Consider the following 14,987-nt stretch of genomic DNA (forward strand, 5'->3'; position numbering starts at 1 on the left):
CTGCGCTCACTCCCGCGCCTCAGCGGTCGCTGCAGCGCGCACAAAGCTTCCCGCGAAATTGACGTTGCGCCGGCCGCCGCGCAGGCGCCGCCCCCGGCTCGCCCCTCCCCCCGCACTTGGTTCTTTTTCACTGCGCCTGCGTCTGTTTCCTAGTCCCATTGGTCACTCGGCCGCGGCGCGCCACGACCGGCGAAGGGCGCGTCTCGCGATTGGTCGGCCCCCGCCGGTGGGGGGTGTGTCCCGGTCGTGCCCCGCCCTCTGCTTCGCTCGCTGGGGTGCGCACGGTGGTGGCGGCGGCGCGTGGCAGGTCCGGCGGGCGCGAGGCGGCGGCGGTGGCCCGAGCCCGGCCCAGCCTCGTCCGCCCGCGGCCCGCCCGGCCTGACCCCGGCACCGGCCTGACCCGGAGTGCCGCGGCCTCGCTACGGCCCGGTCCGGTCCGGAGCCTCCCGAGGGAGCGGCTCCGCCTGCCGAGAGCGCAGGCCTGGCCATGACCGACTTTAAATTGGGCATCGTGCGGCTCGGCCGGGTGGCCGGGAAGGTGAGCGGTGTGGAGCGGCGGCGAGGCCTGCGCGGGCTGGGGCACTAGGGCGAGCAGCTGCGCGGGCCTGCTTGGTCCGGCGCCGCCTTCCTCGCGGGAATCTTCCCCGCGGCCGGGGACGCGCCCCTCGGCCTCAGGACTCGTGTGGGACTGGCTGGTGCCGAACAGTTCCTTGGGGTTCGTCCTGTGCCTCCCTGGGCACCTGCCGCGGCTCCGGCGGCCGGGCTGCACCTGCGGTTTAAACGCGGCGGCCTCCCGCCGTGACGCTCTCGGCCCGAAGCTCTGAGGCGAGCGGAGCGGCCGGTCCGCAGTCCCCTTTGGCGGAGCGTTTTAACGTTGGCCACGTTCGGCCACTCGAGTCGCAGGCTTCCCTAGAGCACAGACGAGGAGCCAGGGTCCTGATCTTGGTAGGCTCCAAGACTGTCAGGTACTCCTCCTCGCCTGGGCCACCACCCACCTCATGAAGCTGGGCTCCTTGGTGCTGTTCAGGAACTGTGGACCTTAAGTCTGTTCCACCAGTGGCGGCGGCTACTAGTGGGAGAGAGGAACAGACAGAAAGTAGAGGCAGGTCACTGAGATCTTAGAAAGAGCTTCCAGGAAAGTAAAAGCAACCACTCTTGAGCTTAGGAAAGGACTTCTGGAACTTTCTATTTCTAACTAGAGAGGGGTGGGAGGCTTTTGACTCAGAAATTATTTGCAGGAGCCTGGGCCAGTAGCTTTTATTAGGAGTATTTGAGATCAGGTGAAGGACTATCCAGTGAGCACGTGCAATATATCCAGCCTACTGAACAAACATCACACTTGGAACCTAGATGATCTACCTTAGTCCCATTCCACTAGACTTGTGTTTGACCGGGTTTCTGGATACCACTTGTCAGGGTCTATCAGGTGTAGATGGGCTCTGAAACCTAATTACCCACGCTGGTACATGTGGTCATGTTTTGCTTTAACATACTGATCTACTTTCTTTTTACTATTTTTCCTTTTTTTGGGGGGAGGGGGGTACGAGACAGGGTTTCTCTGTGTAGCCCTGGCTGTCCTGGAATTCACTTCTGTAGACCAGGCTGGCCTCAGAAATCCGCCTGCCTCTGCCTCCTGAGTGCTGGGATTAAAGGCGTGAGTGAGCCACCACTGCCTAGCGTTTCTTTCTTTTTTTGAGGCAGGATTTCACTATGTGGTCCTGGCTGTTCTGGAACTCACAGAGTTCTGTCTGCCACTACCTTTGAGTGTTAGGATTAAAGATGCCACCATGCCCAGCTTGGACTGCACTTTGATGTAGGCTGTGCCAAATGAGCCTGAGCAAGGCCCCGCTTAAGATGTGGCTCCTTTCTTTCTTATTGGACAGTATTATAGATTCCTGACGTTATTGTTTCATAGGTGGATCTCATATGTAATTTTTTTTGTTTGTTTTTTTATTTTTCTTTTTGTTTTAATTTCTTTCATATGTAATTTTTGAAACATGATTTCTTTTCAGACCAAATACACACTGATCGATGAGCAGGACATCCCACTGGTGGAGAGCTACTCCTTTGAGGTAAGCATTACTGTTTGTTGCCCAGGAAGAATATGAAGTGAGTTTCCTTCCTCGTTCTGGGAGAACAGGAGGATACCCACTGATATTAATGGTCTTTAGCTCCAACACAGGTTGTGACAACCTGGACACTGCTGGCTGGTAGAGCCCGTTGTGACCTTCTTCACCCTGATTGCTAGTCTTTGAAAGCTCACTGCTTTGCTGTGTTGATGATGTGTGTCTGTTAAATCAAATGAGCACACTTGGGTGTAGCTATCCTCTTGCCTTTGCACTATAACCATGGAGGCCATCCTGCTCTCATTGTTCTTGGTAAAGACCTACCTACCATCTCTGGATGGTGGCCTGGTGGGGCGTGGGGGCAAGGTTTTGCTTCCCCAAGCCAACTGTGAATACTCAAATCTCCCTGTCTCCATTACCTGAGTGCTAAGATTACATTTGTGGAGCATCACAGCCAACATGGGCATTTTCCCCCTCAATTTTTTTTCCCATGGGTTTAATTTATTTATGTGTATTAATGTTTACCTGAATATCCGTGCATGAATCACATGGTTGTAAGCCACCAGGTGGCTGTAGGGAATCAAGCCCAGGGTCCTCTGAAAGAGCAGCTAGTTCTCTTAACTGCTGAGCCATCTCTAGCTCCCTGTCGTTCTGGACTTTTTTAAGGGTAGGAAAATTCAGTTGGTGTGCACAGTATTTTGCAAGTTGTTCATCAGGATGTGACCCCTGTACTTTTGGGGTCCTAGGAGCAGGATGTCATCTGTACTTATGGCATTTTTCTGAGCTGGATTTGAAATATGCTGAGAGTTAAAGGCTTTCCAACAGATGCACTCTGCTCTGTGATTTTTCTCAGGCTCGAATGGAAGTAGATGCTGATGGAAATGGTGCTAAGATATTTGCATATGCCTTTGACAAAAACCGAGGAAGGGGCTCTGGCAGGCTTCTGCATGAGCTGCTGTGGTACGTATTTCTAACTGATAAGTCTCTTCACCTAAGCCCCGTGAGCTTTGATAAGCATAGTATGCCCAAAGGCTAGAGAGCTTTCTATCCAGAGGAGTCAGACTCACTTTATCTTCTTTAAGTCTGGGAGTTTGTGACCTTTGCCACTAACCCAAAGGAATGACTAGTGTACATATCACTTTAAACAATTAGTGGGATTTTGATGCGATGAGACCCATGGATCCTTTGAGTCATAGGTTGCATCCTTAGAAACGGGGTCATTGATCGTAGATGGGTAAGGTGGTTTGAAATGTTGGTATCATCCAAATGGGGCATCACAGATAATTACCTCTAGATAATTTTGTTGGTTTGGGGGTTCTCTCCATTGTCCTCTGAGGCAAGTTCCCTGTCTGTGTGGGCCATGATGATGTGCTTGGCTTCCTCCTGGTATGCCACTTCAGAATATGGGCCCAGTCTGACCAGATAACTGGTATTTCTGTGTGGCTGGACATTGTTGATACTTGAATAGAGGTGCTTGAGGCCTCGACCTCAAGAGAAATGTCTTTCCCTAGGGAACGCCACAGGGGAGGTGTGGCTCCCGGGTTTCAGGTGGTACATCTCAATGCTGTGACTGTGGACAATCGCCTGGACAACCTGCAGCTGGTACCATGGGGCTGGCGACCCAAAGCTGAAGAGACCTCCAGCAAACAAAGGTGGGTCTTTCCTGGCCAGCACCTGATACCTGAAGGGCCATCCCATGTTTCTGTGTTCCTATTTTGTGCTTTTACCTTGTACTTTGGTACCTTGATATCCAACCCACCACTGCCCACGTGTGAGGATTCTTCTTCATGGGAAAGGGAAGAATTTTCATTTATATTTTGTTTTGGAAACAGAGGTCTCTCTATGTAGCCCTTGCTGCTTTAGGACTTGCTATGTATTACCAGACTTTGATATCAGCAGTCCTCCTCCTGCCTCCCCTGTGCTAGGATTAAAGATGCACATATACCTCCATGCGTAGCCAGAAGGATTTTTATGATTAATTTTTGGGATTGACCTTGTAGTAATTGACTCTAGGAATATTTTAGCTGATGTGATGGAATGAGACCATGCCCCAGGACCACACTGAGACAGGGTAGGTCTCCTTGGGTGAATAGCTTTCCCTGAGCAGAGGAAGTAGTAGGACAGAGTAGCTTAGGGATATGACCTCTTGGCTTCCCAGTTCCCTGTGGCCCCGAAAACAGCATTGTACAAGCTTTTCTATCCTGGAGGCCATGTTCCTACTCAAATTCACCACAGTGAATTCCATGAAGCCCTGGAGAGGAGCTGGAGAGACCAGCAGGAAATGATTAGGGAAATTTGACCTCATAGTCCAAGCCACACAGGTATCATTGTCCTGCTCATCCTGGAAGTATCTGTTCAAATAGCTTTTTTAATTTAATTTAATTTTATTTTGGTTTTTCGAGACAGGGTTTCTCTGTGTAGCCCTGGCTGTCCTGGAACTCACTCTGTAGACCAGGCTGGCCTTGAACTCAGAAATCCACCTGCCTATGCCTCCCAAGTGCTAGGATTAACAGCATGCACCACCACTGCCTGGCTATATACAAGTTCTTAAGTCTTTTTTTTTTTTTGGGGGGGGGCAGGGTTTCTCTATATAGCCCTGGCTGTCCTGGAACTCACTTTGTAGACCAGGCTGGTCTCGAACTCAGAAATCCGCCTGCCTCTGCCTTCTGAGCGCTGGGATTAAAGGTGTGTGCCACCACGCCTGGCTAGTTCTTAAGTCTTTAAGCAACCTTCTTTGGCATTTACCACCTCAACGGATGCTAATGGTATTGACAAGGTTGTCATTACAGACAGTGGGGAGATGTTTGTAGTGAATGTCTTCAGGTGATGCTAGAGCCCCACGTACTGTAGGGAGGAGATGTGGGAGTATGTGTCTGTACTTGATTGTGCTCGTCTCCAGGACTTTAGAAGACGGGTGCCAAGCTGCTTTACTCTGACAGAATGTGAAGGCAGCCCTAGGAGGGTCTTAGACTTCTCATCTCCTTCCTTTGTTGTCTACCTGATGTCAGAGGTTTTGAGTCTTCAGTTCTGTTTTCACCACTCCTGTCTGTCTGTCCATCCTTTCTTCCATCCTTCTTTGAGGTTTGTATATCTTAGGCTGACTTGAACTTGCTGTGTAGCTGAGAAGCTGAGACTGATACTGCCCTTCCACATCCTGTTCAGTAGGGTCCTGAGCTGAATGCTCTATTTAGTCTCCTGAACACACCTTATGATCATGATAGGACTACAGTTAAAGCCTCTATTCGGAAAGGGGCAGTTACAGTTCTGGGGGTAGAGGGCTGAGGTGTTTGGTCAGGTGGCCTGTTGGCCCTTTTCTCAGCCAGTTTTCAGAGATAAGTTTGGTTGAGGCTGTGCCTTTCAGGTAAGTAGTAGTACATACCTTTTATTAGCAGAGGCAGGACCAGATTGGACCAGGATCCATGAGCATGTCTGGTATGCCCATGTAAGGGGAAATAGAAGATGGGGATAATGAATGTGTGTGTTGGGAGGGGAGTGCTCGGTACTGTGGGCATTTGTGTCAGAGGAGGATGGCCAGTGTCCTGGTTTACTTGTGAGGGAGAGTGCGTTATTCATAAGGCTCAATTAAGCAGCTCCAGTGCATAAATCAGCTATGGCTCTCCAAAGTCCCACACAGTCTGCTGCGCTCACCTGTGAGCAACCAGCAGTCAGTTTAGGGCTGTCCATGTTAGGTTTCTGTTAGTGTGATAAAATACCATGACCAAAAGCAATGTCACAATCTATTGTTGAGAGAATTAAGAGCATACATTCAAGCAGGACTCTGGAAGCAGGAACTAAACCAGAGACCACTTGGGAGCACTGTTTATTGGTGTTCTCTCCACAGCTTGCTCAGTTTGCTTTCTTACACAATCCAGACCAACTTGTCTAAGAGTGAGTGGTACTGCCCACAATGATTTGGTCCCTCCTATATTAATCCAGAAAATGCTCCACAGACATACATAGAAGCCAGTCCGATGATGGTATTAATTTCTCAGTTGAATTTTTGTTTTGTTTTGTTTTTTCTTTTTTGAGACAGGGTTTCTCTGTGTAGTCGTGGCTGTCCTGGAACTCAACTCTGTAGCCCAGGCTGGCCTCGAACTCAGAAATCCGCCTGCCTCTGCCTCCCGAGTGCTGGGATTAAAGGCATATGCCACCACGCCCGGCGCTATCTATGTTCTTTACTGAAAGATAGGATTCAAAAAATGTTGGGAGTTGTTGGGGGAGGGAAGGCATTATGTAGCTCTGGCTGTTCTGGAACTGTGTTGACCAGGCTGGCCTTGAACTCAAAAAGATCTACCTGCCTTTGCCTCCCCAGTGCTGGGATCAAAGGTATGTGCGCTACCACACCTGACTAGGCTTCTAAAAAGGTGTTTGTTTGTTTGTTTGTTTGTTTGTTTGTTTTGTTTTTTAAAAAAACTATTGATTCTGTGTTTGTTTCACATCATGCATCTCAATCCTGCTTAATTCTACCCCCTAGGATTTAACATTTTTAATATGGAGTACATGCAGTGGTGATGGGCAATCAAAACACAAATTCTCAAAACTGGGCGGAACTTACTTGTCCTGGGGTCATGTCCTCTCTCCTTGTGCTGACCTAGTCAGGCCAGAGTGCACTGAGGCCTCTGCTTTCTTTCAGGGAGCAAAGCTTATACTGGCTTGCAATCCAGCAGCTTCCCACAGACCCTATAGAAGAACAATTCCCTGTCTTGAATGTGACCCGGTACTATAATGCCAATGGGGATGTGGTGGAAGAAGAAGAAAATTCCTGTACCTACTATGAGTGTCATTATCCTCCTTGTACGGTGATTGAAAAGCAGGTATAGTATGCTACACTGAACCCTTGGTTCCTGAACACCTGCCCAGCAGTCTGGATGTGATATGATAGCCTGTCTCTGTAGACTGCTCGGTAGCATTGGGTGAGTCACTAACGTGGCTCCTCCTTTTCTGTTGTTCCATCCAGACAGTATCTAATCCCTTCAGCCACAGAACCTGTATAATTTTTCTTTTTATGTTTGTGTGTGTGACTTTTGAGACTAGATATCTCTTTTTTTTTTTTTTTTAGATCTCTTTTTTTGTTTTGTTTTGTTTTTGGTTTTCTGAGACAGGGTTTCTCTGTGTAGCCCTGGCTGTCCTGGAACTCACTCTGTAGACCATGCTGGCCTCAAACTCAGAAACCCACCTGCCTCTGCCTCCCGAGTGCTGGGATTAAAGGCGTGTGCCACCACTGCTTGACTTGAGACAAGATCTTAAATCTGTAAACCAGCCTGCGCTGGAACTCACTATATATATAGATTAGACTGAGTCAGATAATCCTGGTTCAGACATCCTTGTGCAGGGATGACAGGAATCACCATGTCTGGCTTTTTTTAGGGAGAATAAGTGCTGGGGCTTCAATCCAGGGCCTTGCATGTAGACCATACACAGAACTTCATTCCCACATAGGGTTTTATCAGGTTCTTCCAGATACTGAGAGCGTAGTTTTCATACATTTCATTAGTGTAATATTGAAGCCACTGTGTACTGTTTCAGCTTCGAGAGTTCAACATCTGTGGGCGTTGCCAGGTGGCTCGATACTGTGGCTCTCAGTGCCAGCAGAAGGACTGGCCTGCCCACAAGAAGCACTGTCGGGAGAGGAAGCGTCCCTTCCAGCATGAGCTTGAGCCAGAGCGATGACGGGCTGAAGAGCTGCCACTGCTGCAGGTTCAAAGTTTCCAGCTCCTCATGAGCACAGCGGAAGACAGACTGTCAGTTGAACCTGGAGGTGCCAAAGAAGCCAGCAATGGATCCAGAGCAGCTGCCATGTGACCTCACAGCAACAAGCAGCCTGTGGGGACAGTGCCCCTCCAGTTTTCACCTCCAGCAGAGACAACAGGGAGGCTCCCTAGGACCTTTCTCATTATTTATATGTTAATATGTTTGTAAACTCATGTACAGTTTTTTTGGGGGGGAGGCAAGGGGAGGGTTAGCAACTTCAAATAGAATCATTTGTTGTATTCCTCAAATGGTAAACAGTCACCACTCAGCTAGAGACTGTCGTGTAGTCGAGCTTCTCTCCTGGACACTGGGGGGTGGGGGGCCCACTGAGAGGCTTGCACAGAGTCATGTCTAAACAGGCAGAGTAAGGGGGTGGAATCATCCTCGTGGCCAGTCTCTGCTCCTCAAACCACTGTTCAGCCTATTTCTGTTTTCTTTTTGAGACAGGGTCTCTCCTGGAACTTCATATGTAAACCAGGCTGGCCTTGAACTCACAGATCCACCTGCCTCTGCCTCCTGACATGCCTGGTTCAACAATTTTTGAAAGGAACTAATTATAATGAAACTGGTTTTAATGAATGGACTGGAAAGACCTGCCATTATTCCAGGCTGGCCTGTGAGGAGCAGAGAGTGTTAGCAAGGCGTGCAAAGGAGGCTCTGTTCTCTCTGGTAGCAGGTGTTCTGGAGTGTTCCAGTAGGTTGGCTACTTGTCTTAGTTTCTACTGCTGTGATAAAACATGAGCAAAAGCAACCTGGGAAGGAGGGATCATTTCAGCTTACTGTTTCACACCGCAGTCCTCGGAAGGAAGTCAGGACTAGAGCTGATGCAGAGCCCATGCAGGACTGCTTACTGTTTGCTCTTCATATCTTGCTCAGCCTAACTTCTTGTAGTGCCCAGGATTGCCAGCCCAGGGGTGGCATTGCCCAAAGTGAGCTAGGCTCTCCCAAATCAATACTTAAGAAAAATCAAGACAGAGTAGTGGGGCCATTTTCATAATTGTCCTCTCAAAATGACTTGTTTGTATTAAGTTCACATAAAACTAGCCAGCAAAGTACTATATACCCCTATGTTGGTAAATTTCAAGCACACATTCAAGCACAGAGACCCTTGGAGCCAGTAGTAAGCTGCTACCCCTGTCCCAATTGTGTGTTGAAATAGATCGTGTGATAGACAGCCAAAATGAGGCTTCATTCACTGCTGAGCTGTGGTCCTCAGGATAACTTCTTTGGGGGATTCACATGTCTGAGGGCTGTTTGGCATTTGGCATCTTGATTACTGCAGAAGTGAATTCACCATGGCTGGAATCTTACCTATCTCAGGGTATGGCCTCTCTTGTTCAAGCTTTCTACCTGACTGCTGACCTAGGCAGCTCTCTGGTCTGGTTGGTCTGCAGGTGCCTGTTAAACCTTTCCCTATTGCAGCATATCTATCACAGTCTTGATTTTCTGTGAGTTAAACGCTGTCTGGCTCAGCACAGCCCTTTGGTAGCCTTAGACTTGTAAGTTCAGCTTCTATGGCTGTTTTTGCATTTATGCTACACAGTGGCTTAGAAGGGAAGATGGCTGAAACTCAAGATGGCACCATGCCTTGAGTGTTTAAGCTTGGAGAGTTGCTATGATAGACCTGTATCAAGAAACTTCCTCCTTTCTGTTCTGAAGGTTATGGCTTTTTAGTTGGGATCCCTACTCAGACCCCATGTTGAACATCAATCTGATATTATTGGGAAGGGGAGAGATATGTATATATTGTAAAGTATTGCTATAGGCAGCAGCTGACTCATGTCATGCCTTCAATGTCTCCACTTGGATAAACTACTTTTAAGAGGCCAGAACTGTTGTTGTAAAGGGTCAAGTTTCTTGGGATGAACCATTTAGACTACAAACTTTTGATGTTTGCTTGTATCTGAATGACCAGTGTAGCACTTGATCCTGTCGTCCCCTCACCAGCAGAGGGCACTTTACTGCTAGCTTTGCATCAGAAGATTCCACCTAGAGACCACACAGGGTTTGGACAGCTGACCTCAAGGCACTGCTGGTATAGGTTATGGTATACATTGGGCTTGCCTGTGGGTTTTCCCATCAAATCTACACATGCTAGCACAGCTTCCGATGTGTAATGAGATGGGGGTCTAAAAGGGCAATTTGTTGATGTTTACTCACCATATCTGTTGCCATCCCATTCTCCCTTCTGATTATCCCTGCCTCTTGTTCTTTGTAGCTGTTCTATGAATGTTCTGGTGGTTCAACGATGGGACCCTTAGTCTTAAAATAGTATGTTGGGCTACTTGGCCTTGGAACAATCTAGTGCTGGAGGGATTGGGGTCTTTTCAGAATTCCTTAGGTGCCACTCTGCTTCAGCTGCTAACTGGCCTGCAAGCTAGGCCATATAGCCATATTCCTGCTTCAGTTCCAGGGCTGGATACCCAGGTGTCCCATGAAGTTGCTTCCTGGAGCTGCTGTAACGAAGTGCCAAAAACTGGATGGACTAAAACGAAATTGTTGTCTGTTGGGTCTGTCTCATGGTTTAATCAAGACATTTGCTACCTCAGCCACTGCAAGTGCTGGGGAAAAGGGTACTGCAGGTCTGTCTGGTAGCATTCTGGACTCACTCATGCATTCAGTGTCTTAGACTTCAAAGGTACACATTAAGTCCTCTGCATGTTTCCAAGATTTCCTTTACATAAGGCTATATTGGATCAGAGCTTACCTGGAGCAGTACTTTGCCTCTGCAAAGACCATGTATCTGGGCTGGAGAGATGGCTCAGCAGTTAAGAGCACTGACTGCACTTCTAGAGGTTCTGAGTTCAATTCCCGGCAACCACATGGTGGCTCACAACCACCTGTAATGGGATCTGATGCACTATTCTGGTGTGTGTCTGAAGACAGCTACCGTGAACTCATTATAAATAAAAAGTAATTTTTTTTTTTTTTTTTTTTTTTTTTTTTTTTTTTTTTTTTTTTTTTTTTTTTTTTTTTTTTTTTTTTTTTTTTTGGTTTTTCGAGACAGGGTTTCTCTGTATAGCTCTGGCTGTCCTGGAACTCACTCTGTAGATCAGGCTGGCCTCGAACCCAAGTGCATTTTTTTTTTTTTTTTTTTTAAGAAGCCCACATATCCAAGGTCACGAGTTACTGGGGGCTGAGTATTTTTGAGACATAGCTGGATCCACAAGGTCTAAAAACCTGGTCTATCCAAGCCTGTTATTTACAATACAGGAATTTTCTTGAAGGCTTCTACATCTTTTTGAAGTCAGGTTTTACACTTTCCCTAAACGATTGATTCTTGCTCCCCGGACTTGGCGCGACTGTGTATCGTGTTCCTATGGTCCTCCAGCCTGTAGGTGGCGCAGCGTCTCCGTACCGGGAATCTCTTCGGAGGGTCGGCAGTGACTGAAGGAAGTGCAGAGGGAGAGTCGCGCATGCATCTTTTGGTTCTGGCTCAATGGCGGGTAGCCGCGCAGGGACATTGCGAGTCCTGCAGGCAGTAGACACTGAGCTTACCGCGGACTCGGTGGAATGGTGCCCAGTAGAGGGTTACCAGCATCTGCTGGCCTGCGGAACCTACCAGCTGCAAGCGCCCAGGGACCAGGTGCATGACCGGGAGGGTGAAGCAACGGGCAGGAAAAGAGGGACTGCTAACCTCGGGGGCCTAGACTGTGAAAACTAATGGGAAGGGTAAAGTGTACCTTTCGGGACCGTGCCTACTTCCGGGGGGTTTCCTGAGCATCCAAAACAACCACTTAAAAGTAGAATTGCGGCGGTGTACCTGCAGGTAGGTCAGGATTGTCCTGGCTGTATTGGGTCTGGGAGAGCTCTCTTGTTCATTGAACACTTGGCAGGAAAAGAGATTTTTCTCAGAAATTGAAAGTATCTAGCTTATAAGCTATTTTCTGCTTTGGCCCTCCTTTTTGCTCCAGTTAGGTTTCCCATCCTTTGTTACCTCAGCATCTGAAATAATCAGAATATTCTGTATATTCTGTAGCCTGCACTGGATGGCAGTGAGCCTCAAGTTCGTTTAGGTCGTCTCTACCTGTTCAGCTTCAGTGAGCACAACACGGCTAAACCTCTGCTTGAGGTCCAAAGAAGGGATTCTTCTGCTGTCCTGGACATGAAATGGTAGGGTTTGGGTAACCCCTCCTGTTCTGAAAGCCTGATGCCCTTCAGTGATACCGCGAATAACTGAACTCTTGTGCTCTGTCATTTGTTGTCCTTGGAATTTCCCTGGTCAGTTTCCCAGCCCCAGCGTCACCATTAGTCTGGGAAGCAACCTGAATTCAAGTTTGATAACCTGAAAAGCCTTTGTTTGGAGACAACAGTTGGCTCTAGTTTGGTTTTGGAAATGAAATATAGAAAGTCGTTGGGATTCCGGACGTTCTTCCCAGCTGTGAGTGCATACTTTTATCTGTTCTCCCTCAGGTGCCACATCCCAGTCTCTGGCCATGTGCTTTTAGGCTTGGCAAACGCCAGTGGATCCATAGGGCTGCTCCGCCTGATGGAATGTGAGGTCAGTGATAAAAGATGAAGAAGTTTCAGAGGGAAAAGAACCAAGTGGAGACTGTTGAGGAGGCTGGGCTGAGACAGTCATTTTTGTAGCATGATCTCTTCCATGGTAGACTTTGTCATAAATACTTTAAGAAATCATGGAGTCAGCTGGGCAGTGGTGGCACCTGCTTTTAATCCCAGTACTCTGATGGCCGAGGCAAGCAGATCTCTTTGAGTTGTAGGCCAATCTAGACTACACAGCACGTTCCAGGACAGCCAGGGCTACACAGTGAAACCTATCTCAAAAAACAAAAAGAAAAAAAAAAATCATGGAGTCTACTTTAAGTTGTACAGGGTTCTTGTGAGATGAGGACACCTGGAATATCCGATAGAAAGGTGTCAGTAGGTCTGGGTCTCTGTAGGAAATGCATTACAAGCCTGTCTTGGGTTTATACCAAGGCTAAGAATACCAGTAAATTTCCCATGTGCGTGTGCTGTGCCCACATAGGCCAGAAGAAGGTGTCAGGTTCCCTGGAGCTGGAGTTACAGGTAGTGGTTAGCTGCCTGATAGGATGCTAGGAACTGAACTCTTTCCTAAGGAAGGGTAGGAAGAGCTTTAACTGCTGATCAATCTTTCTAGCTCAGAAATGATCTATCTTATAGGTTTTGGAAGAGCTGAATTCCTAAGTGATCTTTTGCCCATATGTTTCATGGTGATCCTGATTCATGCTTTAGCAAAATGACTCTACCTGATTATTGTGAGGAAGATCTGTGGGGACAATGGGGTACATCATCAACAAAGTGCACATTGCCCTAGTTGGGGGTGGCGGGGACACACACCAATGACTATTGCTGTAGTGTGTGTGTGTGTGTGGGGGGGGGGTCAGGGTAAAGATCTAGAAGATGCTGATTGGTGGTAACGGAGAACCTGGGTAGGAAGTCTTGCTTTAGGTCTGTACAGTACAGTCTTGTCCTAGAAATGAGGGAAAGAGAACTGAGCCCAAGGGTCAGATTTCAAGGTAGGAGCACAAAATCCAAGAGAGAACTTTGGTATAGCCGCCTGCTGGGAAAGCCAAACACTATTCAGGTAGTTTAGATAATAAAACTCACATAGACCCTAGACAAGAGACATAACTTCTCTTTAGGTTTTTGTTGTTGTTTTACTGGGGGAGTTCAAGACAGAGTTTCTCTCTGTAGCTTTTGTAGACCAGGTTGGCCTTGAATTCACAGATCTGCCTGCCTCTGCCTCCTGAGTGCTGTGATTAAAGGTGTATGCTACCACCACCTGGCTGAGAAATGATATTTTAGTAGCTGTTCTGGCTTCTGAAATGGAAGCAGTAGAACACTGCTATTTTGCTTGTCTCTGGGAATAGAATGTGCCAGGAAGGCACAATATAGAGTATGGCCCAGTAGTGGTTTGTGGAACCCACAAAGGTGGTTAATGTGTCTAGGAGTACACACAGGCAACACTGAGAAACCTTGTTCCCAAAGCTTATGTAGATGGCAAAGTTCTTAAAGTATTAGTCCCCATGTCCTCAGGTCATGCCTTGTACTCGATAAGTGGCAGGGGCTCACTGGTAGATGAAACATTCACTAGAGCACAGTGGCAGACTGCTTGCCTAATAGGCTGAGGCATCCAGCAACATCTAGGTATTAAAGCATAAACCTTTATGCTTTAACGGCAACCAGGAGGTGGTGGTACACGCCTTTAATCCCAGCACTTGGGAGGCAGAGGCAGGCAGATTTCTGAGTTTGAGGCCAGCCTAGCCTACAAAGTGAGTTCCTGGACAGCCAGGGCTATACAGAGAAACCCTGTCTCGGAAAAAATAAAATTAAATAAATAAATAAAATAACAACAGCAAAAACTCAGGCGAGGCAGAGCCCACCTCTATACCAAGTGCTTGGGGAGCTAAAATGAAAGGACTGTTTGAACTTGAGAGTTCAAGATGAATCTGAGCAACTTAGAGGAGACCCTGTCTGCAGAAACGAACAGAAGTAACTGATGCCCTTTGCTCACATCGGGAGCACCTCAGGGACTGGAGGCTTGCTCACATCGGGAGCACCTCAGGGACTGGAGGCTTGCTTACACAAGGGTGTCCCTCTTCTCTCCAGTAGAACAACAGTTATACCCTGCAGCCAATATCCAGCCTCACCCTGGACGAGAGCTGTCTGTCCTTGTCAATGGATTGGTCCACTGGGAAATCTGTCAGGTAAGGGCTAGGTTTGGTTGGGATCTGAGTCTGCTGAAGAACACTTCCTGTATCTATTCTAGAAAGGATTAAAGCTGCCTTCTGCTAGCTTGGTTCCCCAAATCTGTATATCATTGTCAGTCCTAACCTTAAAAATTGAAACTTGTAGCATTTTGGACTATTAGTGATGGTGAGAGGATGAGATGTTTAGGAGAAGCCAACCATGGTTTCAGTGATGAACTATGTGATAGTTTCATCCTTGGTAAGGTACCCGACAGGCCGTCTTGAGCCTGGTTCCACGGAAGGGTCTCCCGGGACATCTGAGAAGCTGGAAGAGGATGGCTGTGATGGTTCTTCCTTGGAATGCCAGTATTTGGGAAGCTGAGGCAGTGGTGGCACACCCCTTTTATCCCAGCACTTGGGAGGCAGAGGCAGGTGGATTTCTGAGTTCGAGGCCAGCCTGGTCTACAGAGTGAGTTCCAGGACAGCCAGGGCTACACAG

The 14,987-nt window shown here is 48.0% G+C and overlaps 2 protein-coding genes across 2 annotated transcripts in view; both read left to right on the forward strand.

Annotated features, from left to right (window-relative positions):
• The first annotated feature begins 391 nt into the window (after positions 1–391).
• Positions 392–10,291, forward strand: Zmynd19 (zinc finger MYND-type containing 19). Its single transcript, XM_021153398.2, has 6 exons — positions 392–538; positions 2,013–2,072; positions 2,920–3,026; positions 3,578–3,718; positions 6,700–6,880; positions 7,593–10,291. The coding sequence occupies exons 1-6, from the start codon at positions 488–490 to the stop codon at positions 7,734–7,736; spliced, it is 684 nt and encodes a 227-aa protein (XP_021009057.1). The 5' UTR covers positions 392–487; the 3' UTR covers positions 7,737–10,291.
• An 886-nt stretch (positions 10,292–11,177) lies between these two features.
• Positions 11,178–14,987, forward strand: part of Dph7 (diphthamide biosynthesis 7) — a 10,030-nt gene continuing 6,220 nt past the window's right edge. Inside the window, exons 1-4 of the mRNA XM_029474364.1 lie at positions 11,178–11,403; positions 11,797–11,930; positions 12,231–12,318; positions 14,412–14,501. Coding sequence (XP_029330224.1) covers positions 11,257–11,403; positions 11,797–11,930; positions 12,231–12,318; positions 14,412–14,501 — 459 coding nt within the window. The 5' untranslated portion in view covers positions 11,178–11,256. The remainder of the gene's footprint in view (positions 11,404–11,796; positions 11,931–12,230; positions 12,319–14,411; positions 14,502–14,987) is intronic.

This window comes from Mus caroli, chromosome 2 (genome assembly GCF_900094665.2).
Source record: "Mus caroli chromosome 2, CAROLI_EIJ_v1.1, whole genome shotgun sequence".
Lineage (NCBI taxonomy): Eukaryota > Metazoa > Chordata > Mammalia > Rodentia > Muridae > Mus > Mus caroli.